The sequence below is a fragment of the Oncorhynchus mykiss genome, chromosome 11, assembly GCF_013265735.2.
Source record: "Oncorhynchus mykiss isolate Arlee chromosome 11, USDA_OmykA_1.1, whole genome shotgun sequence".
Taxonomy (NCBI): domain Eukaryota; kingdom Metazoa; phylum Chordata; class Actinopteri; order Salmoniformes; family Salmonidae; genus Oncorhynchus; species Oncorhynchus mykiss.
The window spans coordinates 59038608-59053203 of record NC_048575.1 but is presented as its reverse complement, the minus strand read 5'-3'; the positions used below and the strand labels follow the sequence as shown (position 1 = coordinate 59053203).

Sequence of the window (14596 nt, the reverse complement as noted above, 5' to 3'; positions counted from 1 at the left end):
AGCTGATGTACGAAGGGCTATATAAATAAATTTGATTTAGATGGACTGTCCCAGTGACAACAGTGGTGTGATTGTGTGTAGTGACTGAGTCTTCTTTTAGTCAGTATATCGGCTATTTGTCACTGTATCTTCCAGAGAGCTGATGTGTGTGTTGTTGTGAAAGAGCAGCATCTTCTGAGGAATAACCAGTGTACCCGGGGACCCATTCACATCTGCAGGGATACGAAAACCTCTCAGGAGTGTGGCATAAGTAAACTAGATCTGCCATGGTTTACTATCTGATACAATAACCCAAACTACAGGTAAATAAGCAAACTAGAGCATAGTACAAGCCAGGGTTTATTATCTGAAAAACAACACTACCCACATCAATGTTTTGGTATAGTGCATTATATCTGATTTTATTTTGATACAACTCCAGATGGTAGACTTCTGCCAGAAGGTCATGAGGAACTAGAGCTGAAAACCACACCCAGAGATCTCCCTTCATGGATGAAGCTATGATGAATTATCTGCATTTATTAACTGCTAAGTGTGTTTAAGAATGTCACATGTTAATGACTGCACTGTTGCCTTAATTTGTCTGTACATTTAATAGGTATTATATTGCACTGTTGAGCAATTTGAGAAAAATGTCTGTACATTTCCTTCATTAGATTTGTACTTGTGGTAGGCTGATGGTGTAGCACTGAGATTATTTGATGGTGTCAGGTTTGATTTTCACTGTGTGGGCCATTACGAGCACAGTAAGTAATTCATTCAAACATACTGTAAATGATTGAGTTAAAAGAACTGTGGACATTTTTAAGCAGATATATCCACAAGCATAATACCTCATTTACATTAGAAATAGTTAATTTTCCCTGTTAAATCGGCAATAAAGTTATTCATATAAAATCAGTCATAATCAGGGAAAACAAGTATGGTACAGTAAATAAAGTGGTGAAGTGTCTTGAAGAAATATATTTGAGTGAACATATACCTCCTTTGATGGAGAAATCCTTTTAACAAGTAATATGTCAATGCATTGCCTTTGTATATTAAACTATGTTTAGGTTTCATTTTTATGATCTAAGTAATATTCATGTGTGAGTCCGAAGTATTTGTGTATACATGAGTATATTTATCCTATAATGTACTGCTTATAATATGAACATCTTTTTGTAACCTTCACTATTTGGTCATGTCTTATTCAAAATGTTGGAATTGTATTTTTGTTTTTACTTCCTTGTTTCACAAATAAAGACCCAACTATGGCTAAAACTAATAAATCAACACGTGTCAAATTGTGCAAAATCTTAAATAATATTAATGACTGAAAACAGAAAAGCCAAAGCTGGTTTAATCTACCATTTACAGTTAAAAATGTAAGCGAAGAACATAAAATAGTAAACATCATTGTTTTCGCTATAGCCAAAATCCTCAAATAAAATGTCCTGGTCCTCATGTGGTGTGGGCTTACCCTGAGGTCATCTTGGACAGTATCCAATTCCACTGGATACTGTCTGACCACTAGCCAGCGAGTGACAGCTCTTTCCTGTACAATCAATCTTTAAATATGATCAATGCTCATTAAATGCCTCATTCACGCCCCAGTGTGGTTAGTTGTGTCATCTTCGCTCTCTCTTCTTTTCCAAATCTGGAACACAGAGAACCCACACATCAACACAATTGACAGTTAGTGGGAGTCAGTAACTTATCTAGACATAAACAGGTAAGTTAGAGAACAGCATATTGTATATTCAGTGATCAATGTGACAATAGAACTTACCTGAATGTAAGCCTCTGACAGTGTGATCATCTGGGGCAGGATATCTGTCACCTGCAGGTCCTGGAGCTCGTACCACTTTCCAGTGCCCTTCAGCGACAAAGACAGGCTCACATTAGCACCAATAACTGAACAGGATGATAATTTTCTTTCACAATATCAAGAAATATTGCACATCTAAAGCTTTGCAAATTTGCACCTGTAGAGTTCACCAGAAAAAAAAATAATCCTAAAACGTGCAGCTGTCACTTACATGATGCAGGACATGTATTCTGTATGCCCCCTCAGTGGGCTTCCCATCATGCACCACATTGGCCACCAGGTCATAGGTTGTGTTCTTCTCTGTGACCTGTGCTTCCTCTGTCAGATACTCACGAAGGTCTACGTTCCTGATCAAGGAACAAAGCAAGGGTCAGTCAAAAACACACAGAATCATAAGGCTGAGCACAACGCAAAATTACAACTGAGTATATGGGGAAAGTATGCAACAGTCACTTACGTGATGGGGAAGTTGACAATGGTGGGGTTCTTCTCCACAAAGAAGTTGTTCTTGGTAAACCTCTTGATGCAGAAGATGAGATAGGGGGGCAGCTTGAGCAACTGGAACCTCTTGAGGAAATTCTCTTTGTATGTTTTATACTCCTAAAAGCAAACAGGAGGGTTCAGAGGAAAGGTCGAAGAAGAGGTGATCAAATCTCTTTCAAACAGAAGCTGGAGTCTCACAGGCCAACATTCTAAATCTTGTCTCGTTGACTCTGCTTTTGGAAGATTTTGCAATTGAATGGGAGCACTAGCAGCGTTACTTTTGTATTTTATGCTAGCTAGCTGGTTGCTAGTCTGAAATCTTTTCAGAAACACATCTGTTTGTAAATCCGCCCATGCTAAATATTTGATTGGCTTGATAAGTGGCAACGCATCACTAGCTTACATCTTGATCACCGTATTCCACCCCTTTTTGTCATCTTCCCGAGGAGAATTTCCCCAGGCTTTCGGGAAAAAAAATAATGTGAGAAACCTAGGCTTCCGAGGCTCCATCTCACTTGATGGGCGAGATGGCTGGCATGGAGATAGGAGTGCTGTTCATCTGAGCAAATTTAATTGAGTTTGAGGGCAGTACCTTCTCTGTGTTGCCATTGAACTTGGCCAGGATGTTGAAGAGGGGGACCTGTGGGATGATGAGCTGCTCCTTTTCATCCTTGTACAGCGGGGCTGTGGGGAGGTCAAGGGTCAAGAAGAGGAAGGTGGTGTCAGACATCTCCTCCTGGTACTCCTCCTTCAGAAGCAGAGCCACCTTCTCTTCTGGTGGCTGGAGAGGGAGAGAAAAGCATGTAACGTGGACAATTTAACTGTTCAAATATGTAATCATATTGAAGAGCCATGAATTCACAAATAAGGATTTAAACTGTGATACAATGTTGAAGTCTTTAACAAAAGGTTGACAATAAGCAACTTACCAAATCTGGGTGAGGAAGCTTCTTGGAGAAGATCCGCATGGAACCCTGGAACACTTTGGTAAGGCTTGCTATAATGGCAATAGGAGAGAGGGGGGAAAGAAGTGGGAAATATCTTTGTTAATCTCACAGGTTGTACAATGAGGCAGAAAACACTTCCCCAACATCCTTCCCTCCACCTCCCACTGACACTCACAGGGTTTCTTCTTGGTTCCTCCCAGTGCACCGTGCAGAGCATTCATGAACCATGACAGGAAGTCCACAGCATCCCCTGAAGGACAGACCAATCAGCAGCATAGCTTATTCACAACATAATGTGCAACACATACCAAAACATATATCTGACTGTACTAAAAATAATTTGCTCTTGAGAAGCGAGGCTCTGTGTCTCACTGAATGTGTTATAATAAAATCCTACCTTGCTTGGTGATCTGGAAGTTCTTCTTGCTGCACAGCACTACGGCCTGCAACATCTCGTGGGGCGACACATGGGCCTTGAAGTTCCGTGGGTTCCACAGCTTGCGCATCAGCTCACCGAATCGCTGCACCAGCAGGAACATGATGTCACCCGGCGGCCTACGGATGCCGCAGTAATTCTCCTCTTCCAAAAAGTAGTTCCGCAGTGGGGGCACATTGGACAGGGCCTGAAAGGATAAAAACAGTTCACCATAATCAACATGAATGATCAACACACAGGAAAATGTTTAGCAGCATGTGAATGGTGAGATGTCAGATTCACCAGTGGATACTCTGTGTTGGATGACAGTCTTACCTGCAGCACCACATTAGCGTAGTCATTAGCCTTGATGTTGTTGAGCCCTACGATGCCAGGCAGATAGGTGGTGCCATCATAGGCTCGATACAGCTTTCCCTGCTTATCCAATCCAGAGATGTGCTGTCTGGTGAATGTGGGCTTCAGTACATACTAAAACATAAAGAAAAATACATTACCACCACTATATAACTTTAGACACATACCACTGGATGACTGTATAAACCATGACTGAACAAGAACTGTTAAAAAGTTATAATTCAGAACTATCAGTTTAGCACCATTCAATCAGTGCCTGTTTGAATTGATGCATTTGACACATGTTCTTTCTGATTACAGAGTTAATGTGTGCAACACCCATCTCTGTAGACTCACCGTGATGTCTTCCAACGATGAGTCAATGATCTCGTAGTTATCTGGCAGACAGTAGAACTTGAGGGTGTGCAGATTGAGGAACACATGGTGGGTGAACTGCACACTGTGAGTGTAGGCATGGGACTTCAGACCTCTACCTGGAAGATACATTGCATTGGTTTCGGGCCTTGGTCAAAACATTTCTGAACACTTCTCAGGTATAGAGGGGGGGAACAACGTTCATCTGAAGTATTGGATACTTTACCTTGGAAGTATTTCCCACAGATGAGACAGGCGTATACATTGATGTGGGAAAGGGAAATGGAGCACAGCTTCTCAAAATCGAAGTCCAGTACACTCCTGAAGACAAATGTGTGTGTTAGAGGTGATTTACACAGAGTACACGTTCAACAAATGCCTTATCTTGTGCATCTTCCATGTTAAGGCCAGTTGACTTTACCTATTGATTGTGTCGAGGTAGGGACAATGGCGACTTCTGCGGTCCTCGGACGAACGGCCAATTTTCACAGGTACTGTGTAAGACAAAGAACAATTTCAACAAATAATTAAGTGTAGCTAAATGTTAACTAACAATGACAACAATCGTATCTAGCTAGGTAACGTTAGCTAACACAGCTCGTTCTTTTTACAGGAAACCTCTGCTCTGGCGGCAAACAATAACGCACCTAGGAAAAACACGTTTGAATGGGGTCTTAGCTAGCTAACAATAATTAGCTAGCTACCAACAATGTGATTTAGGCTAACTTAGCAGCTAACCTAGCTAGCTACACGTTTAGAAATAAACGGCAACGTTCGCTAGTTATTGTAGCGTGTGACTATCTAGAGCTCGCTTATACAAGTTTTAAAATATGTTGGCTAGCTACCTTCATCGTCTTCCAAGTCAATTTCTCGCTCCCGTTTTACAGATACCATAGCGTTAATCGTTGTTGTGTATGGAGAAAATGTATAGTTAACTAGCAAAAGCCACTGGTGAGTTTATTTTGCTAACTAGCAAGCTCGCCAAAACACGCAAACTCCAGACTACAATATCAAAATGGCCAACCAAAGTGTACCCCGAGTTTTCACGTTTACTCTGGCAAAAACCGAACGGTTGAGATTGAATAATGTTGGCCGTTTTTATGTGGGCCTCTAAATTAACGCAGCTTTTACACATAGGTTATTATACAATTAATATAATTAATTAATGAGGATTCAAAATGTGAGAAAAGTATCATTTTCGGGGTAGAAACGTGATATTAAAAATAGACTATGAACAGGCTCGTAACTCCGTGTGCAATTCTAGTTGGACAGCAGCCCACTTTAAAAGCTTGATTAACGTTAAGCTGCAGCTTGTTGTGGTGTTGTGCGTATAAAGAAATACTAAATCAATTATCAATCACGATGGAGATTTTGCGGGATGATGAAGAACAAGAGCTCAAATATAAACGCACGGGTCGTTTGGACATGAGCCACGGTTTCTTACACCACATTCGAAGGAACCAGATTGCCAGGTAAATCACTGAACTTTGTTAATCTGAGCTAACATGTGGAGTGTATATTTTATCAATGTAATTCATTCTGAGAGCATGCAGATGTTCAATTTCGAGTGTTTTCTACGTAATGTTGAAATTAATCGCTATTACGCCTAACCACTTCTACGCATGCGCACAACACATAACAAAGACCTTCCGCTCGACAAAGGGATAGTGCAATACGGGTTCATTGGGACGTCCCTAACTACAACTAAAGACTATCTATTCTATTGACAATATATACATGTTACCGCTCTAACAATGAAAATGCATATCCCAAAGATGGAAGGCAGGCGCGATCAGGTGGGACCATTCTAGCCAATGAGCGGGCAGATACGCGTGTGAACAACAGGCTGTAGAGATGGATAGAGGACTCATCCTTGTATCTGTGCCATCATATATCGAAGTTTATTTTTGTCGCATACACAGATTTGCAGGTGCAGCATAATGCTTGTGTTCATAGCGCCAACAGTGCCGTAATAATGCCTAGCGATACAAACAATACACACAATCCAAAAAGTAAAAGATAAATATCGGACTGAGTGACGTCAGAGTCCGATATATTGCTCATTCTGATATTAATTGATGTATTTAAACTTTTTGGATTATGTGCGTATTGCTTGTCTATGACTTGGGTGGCAGGAGTCTTAGACAATTTTTAGAGCCTTCCTCAGACAGACACCACCTGATATAGAAGTCCTGGATGACAGGGAGCTCGGCCCCAGTGATGTACTGGGCCGTACGCACAACCCTCTCTCTGTATGTAGTGCCTTGCGGTCGGATGCAAAGCATTTGCCATACCAAGAGGTGACGCAGCCAGTCAATATGCTCTCTAAATGTTTTGATAGATTCTTTGCACTGACTTGTTTGATGTCTTGCAGAGATGACTATGATAAGCAGGTGAAGCAGGCCAATGAGCATCAGAGGCCCAGGCACACCACTACCTCCCGACTCCCCCGTCGACCAGACATCCAAGTGTACCATCCTCGACGCGGAAGTAAGAAAACACTGCTGATAGTATGAACTCTTCTGTCAACTTGATGGAAGGCTCTGGTAAGTGGTGATTTATGTATGTATATGCGTCTCCAGATGGATCTCAGCCAGGAGTGGGTGCAGAGACTGAGGAGTGGAATGAGAGTGGATCCAGTACAGAGCCAGAGACCCATGGAACTGAGCTCTTCTGGCTGGATTACCAGGCTGACTCTGGCCATGTCACCTCCTACATCGTACTCAAGGTCTGTCTATCAAATCAAGTTTATTGGTCACGTTCATACACTGCATGGTCAAAAGTATATGGCCACCTGCTAGTCGAACATCTCATTCCATAATCATGGGAATCCTCCCTTTGTTGCTATAACAGCCCCCACTCTTCTGGGAAGGCTTTCTACTAGATGTTGGAAAATTGGCGGCGAGCTTTACAGCACTCCAGCTGACGCTTGGTATTGTGCGGCTACTCGGCCATGGAAATCCATTTCATGAAGCTCCCGATGAACAGTTCTTGTGCTGATGTTGCTTCCAGGGGAAGTTTGGAACTCCATAGTGAGTGTTGCAACTGAGGACAAAATATTTTTTTATGAGCTTCAGCACTCAGCGGTCCCGTTCTGTGAGCTTGTGTGGCCTACCACTTCGTGGCTGAGACGTTGTTACTCCTAGACTTTTCCACTTCACAATAACAGCACTTACAGTTGACCAGGGCAGAAATTTGACGAACTGGCTTATTGGAAAAGTGGCATCCTATGACGGTGCCACGTTTAATGTCACAGCTCTTCAGTGTGGGCCATTCTACTGCCAATGTTTGTCTATGGAGATTGCATGACCGTGTGCTCGATTTGTATACACCTGTCAGCAACGGGTGTGGTTGAAATAGCAGAATCCACTAATTTGAAGGGGTGTCCAAATTAATTTGCCCATATAGTGTAGTTTCAACACCTTCAGCAGAGTTTTCCCACTTTTTCAAGTGTCCTATATGTTTATACAACGGGTGGGTATAATCTTGAATGCGGTTTGGTTAAAACCGCATTCCAGCCGGTGTCTACTTCACAAGTTACCACAGGCATTTTAACGTCATAGATTTAGCACATTTACCATGTTCCATCTGACTGCGCAATCCACTGTCTCATCAACCCAGCTGACAATTTATAAACTTGATCTCCCCTAGAAAAAAACATCTTGACATTATCTCACATATCCTTTAGACGAACATTTTGTTTTCAACAGCGGAGATTTGTATAAACCTTGCTGTCTCTCTCTGACATTTGCAACTATGTTTCAATATTGAAATTCAATCTCCAGCTGCCCCATAGTAATTAATGTGATGAGACAGGCAAGCAGCCTTTCTCAGCCAGTCTAAATCGTGTGTGAGAGATTTAAAAAAAGGTACAACTAAATGACGTTAAGTTAGTTTGCAGTCTTTCCAGCATCAGTTTGAAGTGATTGTTAGCTGTGTTGTTGACAAGCTCCTCTGAACAACAGTGTCCTGACTTCGTCTCGGGTCTAATATCCATGCCAATATATCCTCCAAACATTGGCTTCTCTGGCATTATCACTTAAATATTTTGTCCTCGTCATGACCCCTGTGCTCCATCTGTCTCTTAGGAGGATAAGCCAGAGAGGGTGGTGGAGCGCGTAGCGGAGGAGAATGTTCTGGACTCCACCATGAGGATGGCACTGCAGGCCCGGCTTCGAAAAGAAATGGATAAACGGCGGAACAAACGCTGAAGGAGGATAATGGAGTTGACAAACAGGGGTGAGGACCAAGAAGCCTCTGTTTACCCTCTGGCCAACCTTCTCCCTGTATGTAAAGAATGCTAGTAGCAGAGGACTACTGTGGACCCTCATCCTAAGGGACTGTAAGCCAGGATCCAAGTGACTTCACACAGCCAAGCCGTCCCCTCTGTGTGGAATAGATTGACTTACAGAATGGTAGAAATGGATCTGACCTCATAACTCCTCTATTGGACAGGCATTGGCTGTCAACCTGCTCCAAAGGACCTAGCTGATACAACCTGGACCCCTCTCTGAGCCACACCAGGCCATCAGGCTGGAGAGCAAATCCTTTGATCGTAGCTGTTCTGTTTTTATTGTGTTTGTTACAAATGTGCTGTGGTCATGACTTCGCTCTATTCTAATTTATTTTTGATTGGCCTATATTTTCGGAGACTTTATTTTTGATAATGTACATTTATGGAGAGGTCCTTATTGTTTCAGTATTACATACTGTATATTAAATATAGTTATTTTCCAAAGGGGTTTATTGGCTATTTATTCACAAAAGGTGGTTGGTTGTATGCAGATTAGTGTATACAGTTTTGGTAAAGGTGTTCAATATCGTATATCAATCTCCTTCTCTTACGCAATTCCAGGTCAATGTTTTAATTTACGACCTGGGTGATGCATGGTGATGGGAGTACCATTAGTGTGGGGGAGAAGGTAATTGTCATGGTTAAAATTCTAGATGATGTGCTTCATGCAATCTTAAATGACATGGCCAGATTAGACTCTAGTGCAGGGCTCTCCAACCCTATTTCTGGAGGGCTACCAACCTGTAGGTTTTCACTCCAACTGATAAAACTGAATCAGGTAAATAGCCCTTATGCACATTCCATGACCGAATGTTCAAAGCACGCTTCCTACCGGTGTGGCAATTTCCGGTGGCGCATACTATAGATGAAAGTCAGTCTAGTTATCGACGATATAACATTACTACTACTATGTCGCAGTTTTTTTTTACTAGGCGTCTTCAGGACTTGCCTCAAATTAATATTAATGATTTACATTAAATTAGCCAACGAGACTCCAGCTAGCAAGAACGAAAATTAGTTCAAGGTGTGTGTGTATATAGGAAGCTACATAGACAACTATGAAGTTGAGTACCAAGTCAGTGACAGATATAGCTAGCTACAATCATGCTAGCTAGCTAATTTAACTAGTAACTGTAGCTAGCTAGTTACTTTGTAAAATTTGTAACGCTGACAATCTACCTGAGTGTATTTTTGTTAGATTTCTTAAATTATGCTTGCTAGCTATATTTCCTTGCTAAAAATAACAACAATGTATCTTTGTTAGATACATTGACGATTGGAGATCACCATGAGGACTGCCTGTCACAGGTTCATGAGGAAGAGTGAAACCTCACAGCATGAGAGTAGGGAAAGATTATAGATGGCTACTAGCGACCTTGTTAAACATCTCCTGTGGGACACTGTCATCATGGTATGTTGGAGATAGTGTCAACATTTACTCTTATTAGATCTTAATGATGGATCCCAATTTTGAATTGCACACTTAACAGATTATTTGGTAAAGATCTGTTGATATTGTGTTACTGAGGCACAATGTATTCCTGTATAGTTAAATGAGCCCCTAGTTAAGAAGACCAGACACTACTATGTTATTTATAAGCCACATCATTCTTGTTTCTCACTTCAGTCTCATCACACTTATCTTCACAGATGGTGTTAAAGCACTCCGTACCAGTGATAGTGGTCCATAGCCACTGCTCCTGTGTTGCAGGAAGTTTTATGTGCAATCATCTGGTGGCCCTTCTTTACCAGACAGCGCACTACTCTCAACTAAACATTCCTGCTGCACCACCAGTTCACAGCTGCACAGACACAGAACAGCGCTGGCACAAGCCAAGAACACTTGTGAGTCCATATCCATAAAAAAATGCACCTGAAAAGTATTCAGCCAATTGTATTCCATCTTGCATTCTGGTTATTCTGTGTTTACTTGATTTCTTTCCCCTAAACTCATTGCCTAATTAAAGCCAATACAAGCTCCACACAAACAGATATTCACTATAACACCACTTATTGATGCATGTCATAGATAATTGGTTTATTTTGCTGCTAGCAAATAAACACGTACATTTATGCTGGCCTGGCCCATGGTCTGACCAAAGGTCCATGTTGATAGTTGACCAACAGGCATACCATAATTGGTTGATGTTGCCTGAGATGGTCAGGGGGATGACTGTGTCAAACAGCTTGTGTTCCTTTACTCCACGGATCATTCTTTCAACATGCACTCTCAGCCTGGCAATGAATTGGGTCTCCCTAACCTCATGCGCTGGCATCTGTGTGTGTCTTGACAGAAAGGCTGGCCGGTAGACCTTGCACGGATTAATGTCGTCTACGAGAAAGCCCTTATCCACCATAATGGCCATGTCATGGGTGAGTAAGGAAATAATAAAGCTCTACATCAACTGGGAAACTATGGGAGCTCACAATACCATTGCATTTTGATGAAACTGAACACAGGCACTGAACAATGTTCATTAGCACCTCCTTCACAGTCAGGAATGCATCGACGACAGTTGGTTAGCTAGTAAGCTAATGATAAAAACCAATAGTGGAAATTGCTCTGGAAGTCAGCACCCCAGTAGGAAGTAAAATAGAATGTGGAAGGCGGTATAATGCATAGAGCCTATTACAACTGGGGTTGGAGGGAACTTACAGGAGGGTAGCTCACCAGGAACGGGGTTGACGAGTCCTGCTCTTGTGTATGTTCGGGCTGTGCGTTCTGTTCACTCCATATCTGATTCAGAGGGGTTGGGTTAAATGCTGAAGACACATTTCAGTTGAATGCATTCAGTTGCACAACTGACTAGGTATCCCACTTTGCCTTCCCAATGTAATGTGAAAATAACTTCTCTCTAGGGGCAATATGTTTTGTCACTAGGGGGCAGCATATACCATTACTACTTAGACAAGGCGCTGAAATCGTCTAGCTTGAGGGCAAATAGACAAAATTGATCCACAGAGCCCATTACCAACTTGTATTTTCTATCCATTCTACCTGCTGATGCTCTTACACCATTCTCACTGTTACTGTTTCTCTTTCAGCAAGGACAGGAGTGAGTTTCGTCTAGGTGTACACTAATTCGGGTTTAATGCCCTCAAACTTTCAGACCCATCAAATAACTTTTTATTTTTATTTTGGAGCCTTTTGGTTACTCATTTTGGGAAAATTGACTGTAACATGGACAGGTTGTCCAACCTTGTGTAACTAGAGTCAGTCATTGAGCCAGAGTGATAGGATCCTGCAGCCTTCACGACTAGAGTTGTGGCACACAAACCTCCATCCATACCACAGGCTTACTGACACTAATGCAAGGTGTGGAAACTTTGTTAGAGATTAGATCTACAACTAAACAATTTTATTTTTTTCTCCCCCCGAGTACAACTGTAGTACAACTTGTTCCCATGGGACTCAGCAATCACACCTAAAGGCAAAACGAGGGGGATTGGACTTAACATTGTAAAACTGCTGACTCTGACCTTTGGTGGGAGATTAATTCATTGTTTTCAGCAATGCATGAAAATATGCCAATTATCCCAGGACCACATGCCTTGCCTGACACTGTTACTACTCACGCCCAACCTCCCAATTCAAGCCCCATTCTCATGCCTCTAGCTGCGTTTACACAGGCATCCCAATTCTGATTCACCATTCACAACAGCTCTTTTTTATCAAAGCTGCTCGGATTTGTCAAATTACCAATTAGGGGGAAAAATATCAGAATTGGGCAGCCTTACCAGAGATACTGGGCATTCCTCAGCTGAGCCGAGGCGACACAACAACCAGGGACTGGTTCAAAATAGGGGAGGGTTGTTAAGAACACCTTCCTAATATTGAGTTGCACAGCCTCAATTCGTCAGGTCATGGACTCTACAAGATGTTGAAAGCGTCCACAGGGATGTTGGCCCGTGTTGTCTCCAATGCTTCCCACAGTTGTGTCAAGTTGGTTGGATGTCCTTTGGGTGGTGGACCATTCTTGAGACACAAGGGAAAGCTGGAATGGCGCTGGAGGGGATGGCTGACGTTTTATGGGCTCTTTACCAATTGTGCTATTTTTGTGTATTTATTTCGCCTTGTTTAACTTATTTTGTACATGTTTCTGCCACGTCTCTTATAATTGAAAATAGCTTCTGGATATCAGAACAGCGATTACTCACCTCGAGCTGGACGAAGATTTTTTTCTTTAACGAGTTGAATATGAAGGACTTTAATGCTGCTCCCAGACCAGGCCTAAATCCCCATAATTCGCAAGAAGAGAAGACGCCGATACAGGGTACGCAGATCCGGGTGCCTTGTGAGAATTCGTTGGCGAGAAGGTAACCCGCTTCTACCGTCCGTCCTATTGTCCAACATGCAATCATTGGAGAATAAACTGGAAGACCTCCGTTCGAGACTCTCCTACCAACTGGACATTAACTAATATTTTATGTTTCACCGATTCTTGGCTGAATGACGACGTGGCTGGGTTTTCCGTGCTTCGGCAAGACAGAACAGCTACCTCCGGTAAGATGAAGAGTGGGGGTCTATGTATATTTGTAAAAATTAGCTGGTGCACAAAATCTAATATTAAAGAAGTATTGAGGTTTTGCTCGCCTGAGGTAGAGTACTTCATGATAAGCTGTAGACCACACTATTTACCAAGCATTTTCCTCTATTTTTCGTAGCTGTTTATTTACCGCCACAAACTGATGCTGGCACTAAAGACTGCACTCTAGGAGCTATATAAGGCCATAAGGAAACCGCTGATCCAGAGGCGGCGCTGCTAGTGGCCGGAACTTTAATGCAGGATAACTTAAATCTGTTTTACCTCATTTCTACCAGCATGTCACATGTGCAACCAGAGGGGAAATAACTCTAGACCACTTTTACTCCACACACAGATGTATACAAAGCTCTCCCTCGCCCTCCATTTGGCAAATCTGACCATAATTATATCCTCCTGATTCTTGCTTACATGCAAAAACTAAAGTAGTCAGATGAGGCAGATGCTAATCTACAAGACTATTTTGCTAGCACAGACCGGAATATGTTCCGGGATTCATCCGATGACATTAGAGTATACCACATCCAGTCACCGGCTTTATCAATAAGTGCATCGATGATGTCGTCCCCACAGTGACTGTATGTACATACCAGAAGCCATGGATTACAGGCAACATCCGCACTGAGCTAAAGGGTAGAGCTGCCACTTCAAGGAGCGGCACACTAACCCGGATGCTTACAAGAAATCCTGCTATGCCCTCCGACGAACCATCAAACAGGCAAAGCGTCAATACAGTACTAAGATTGAATCGTACTACTCTGACGCTCGTTGGATGTGGCAAGGATGGCGAACTATTACAGACTACAAAGGGAAGCCAAGCTGCTCAGTGACAAGCGCGTACCAGACGAGCAAAATTACTTCTATGCACGATTCGAGGCAAGCAACAAGAAAGCATGCATGAGAGCACCAGCTGTTCTGGATGAATGTGTGATCAGGATCAGGTAGCTGATGTGAGTCTAATACCTACATGTTTCAAGCAGACCACCATAGTCCCTGTGCCCAAGAACGGCAAGGTAACCTGCCTAAATGACTACCGACCCGTAACACTCACGTCTGTAGCCATAAAGTGCTTTGAAAGGCTGGTGATGGCTCACATCAACCATCTCAGAAACCCTAGACCCACTCCAATCTGCTTACCGCCCCAACAGATTCACAGATTGCGCAATCTTTATTGCACTCCACACTGCCCTTTCTCACCTGGACAAAAGGAACACCATGTGAGAATGCTATTTATTGACTACAGCTCAGTGTTCAACACCATAGTGCCCTCAAAGCTCAGCACTAAGCTTATGACCCTGGGACTAAACACCTGCAACTGGATCCTGGACTTCCTGATGGGCTGCCCCTAGGTGGTAAGGGTAGGCAACAACACAT

The 14596-nt window shown here is 42.5% G+C and overlaps 2 protein-coding genes across 4 annotated transcripts; one reads left to right on the top strand and one right to left on the bottom strand.

The window, feature by feature from the left end:
* Window positions 1-322: 322 nt before the first annotated feature.
* Window positions 323-5527, bottom strand: LOC110536082 (U4/U6.U5 tri-snRNP-associated protein 2). 2 transcript variants are annotated; one of them, XM_021621623.2, is made up of 13 exons: window positions 5230-5527; window positions 4806-4878; window positions 4611-4705; window positions 4367-4503; window positions 3992-4144; window positions 3638-3863; window positions 3416-3490; window positions 3223-3290; window positions 2886-3074; window positions 2268-2410; window positions 2022-2157; window positions 1772-1858; window positions 323-1639 (listed from the first exon to the last, which is right to left on the bottom strand). In XM_021621623.2, exons 1-13 carry the CDS (start codon window positions 5276-5278, stop codon window positions 1586-1588), a joined length of 1485 nt encoding a protein of 494 aa, XP_021477298.1. In that variant the 5' UTR covers window positions 5279-5527; the 3' UTR covers window positions 323-1585. The 2 variants fall into 2 exon arrangements, with proteins under 2 accessions (XP_021477298.1, XP_036791828.1); XM_036935933.1 differs by lacking the exon at window positions 3416-3490.
* Window positions 5528-5640: 113 nt separating this feature from the next.
* Window positions 5641-9122, top strand: LOC110536083 (UPF0561 protein C2orf68 homolog). Of its 2 annotated transcripts, XM_036935934.1 has the most exons (5): window positions 5641-5856; window positions 6759-6874; window positions 6967-7112; window positions 8473-8623; window positions 8840-9122. In XM_036935934.1, exons 1-4 carry the CDS (start codon window positions 5747-5749, stop codon window positions 8593-8595), a joined length of 495 nt encoding a protein of 164 aa, XP_036791829.1. In that variant the 5' UTR covers window positions 5641-5746; the 3' UTR covers window positions 8596-8623; window positions 8840-9122. The 2 variants fall into 2 exon arrangements, with proteins under 2 accessions (XP_036791829.1, XP_021477299.1); XM_021621624.2 differs by having other exon boundaries at window positions 8473-9122.
* Window positions 9123-14596: the final 5474 nt, after the last annotated feature.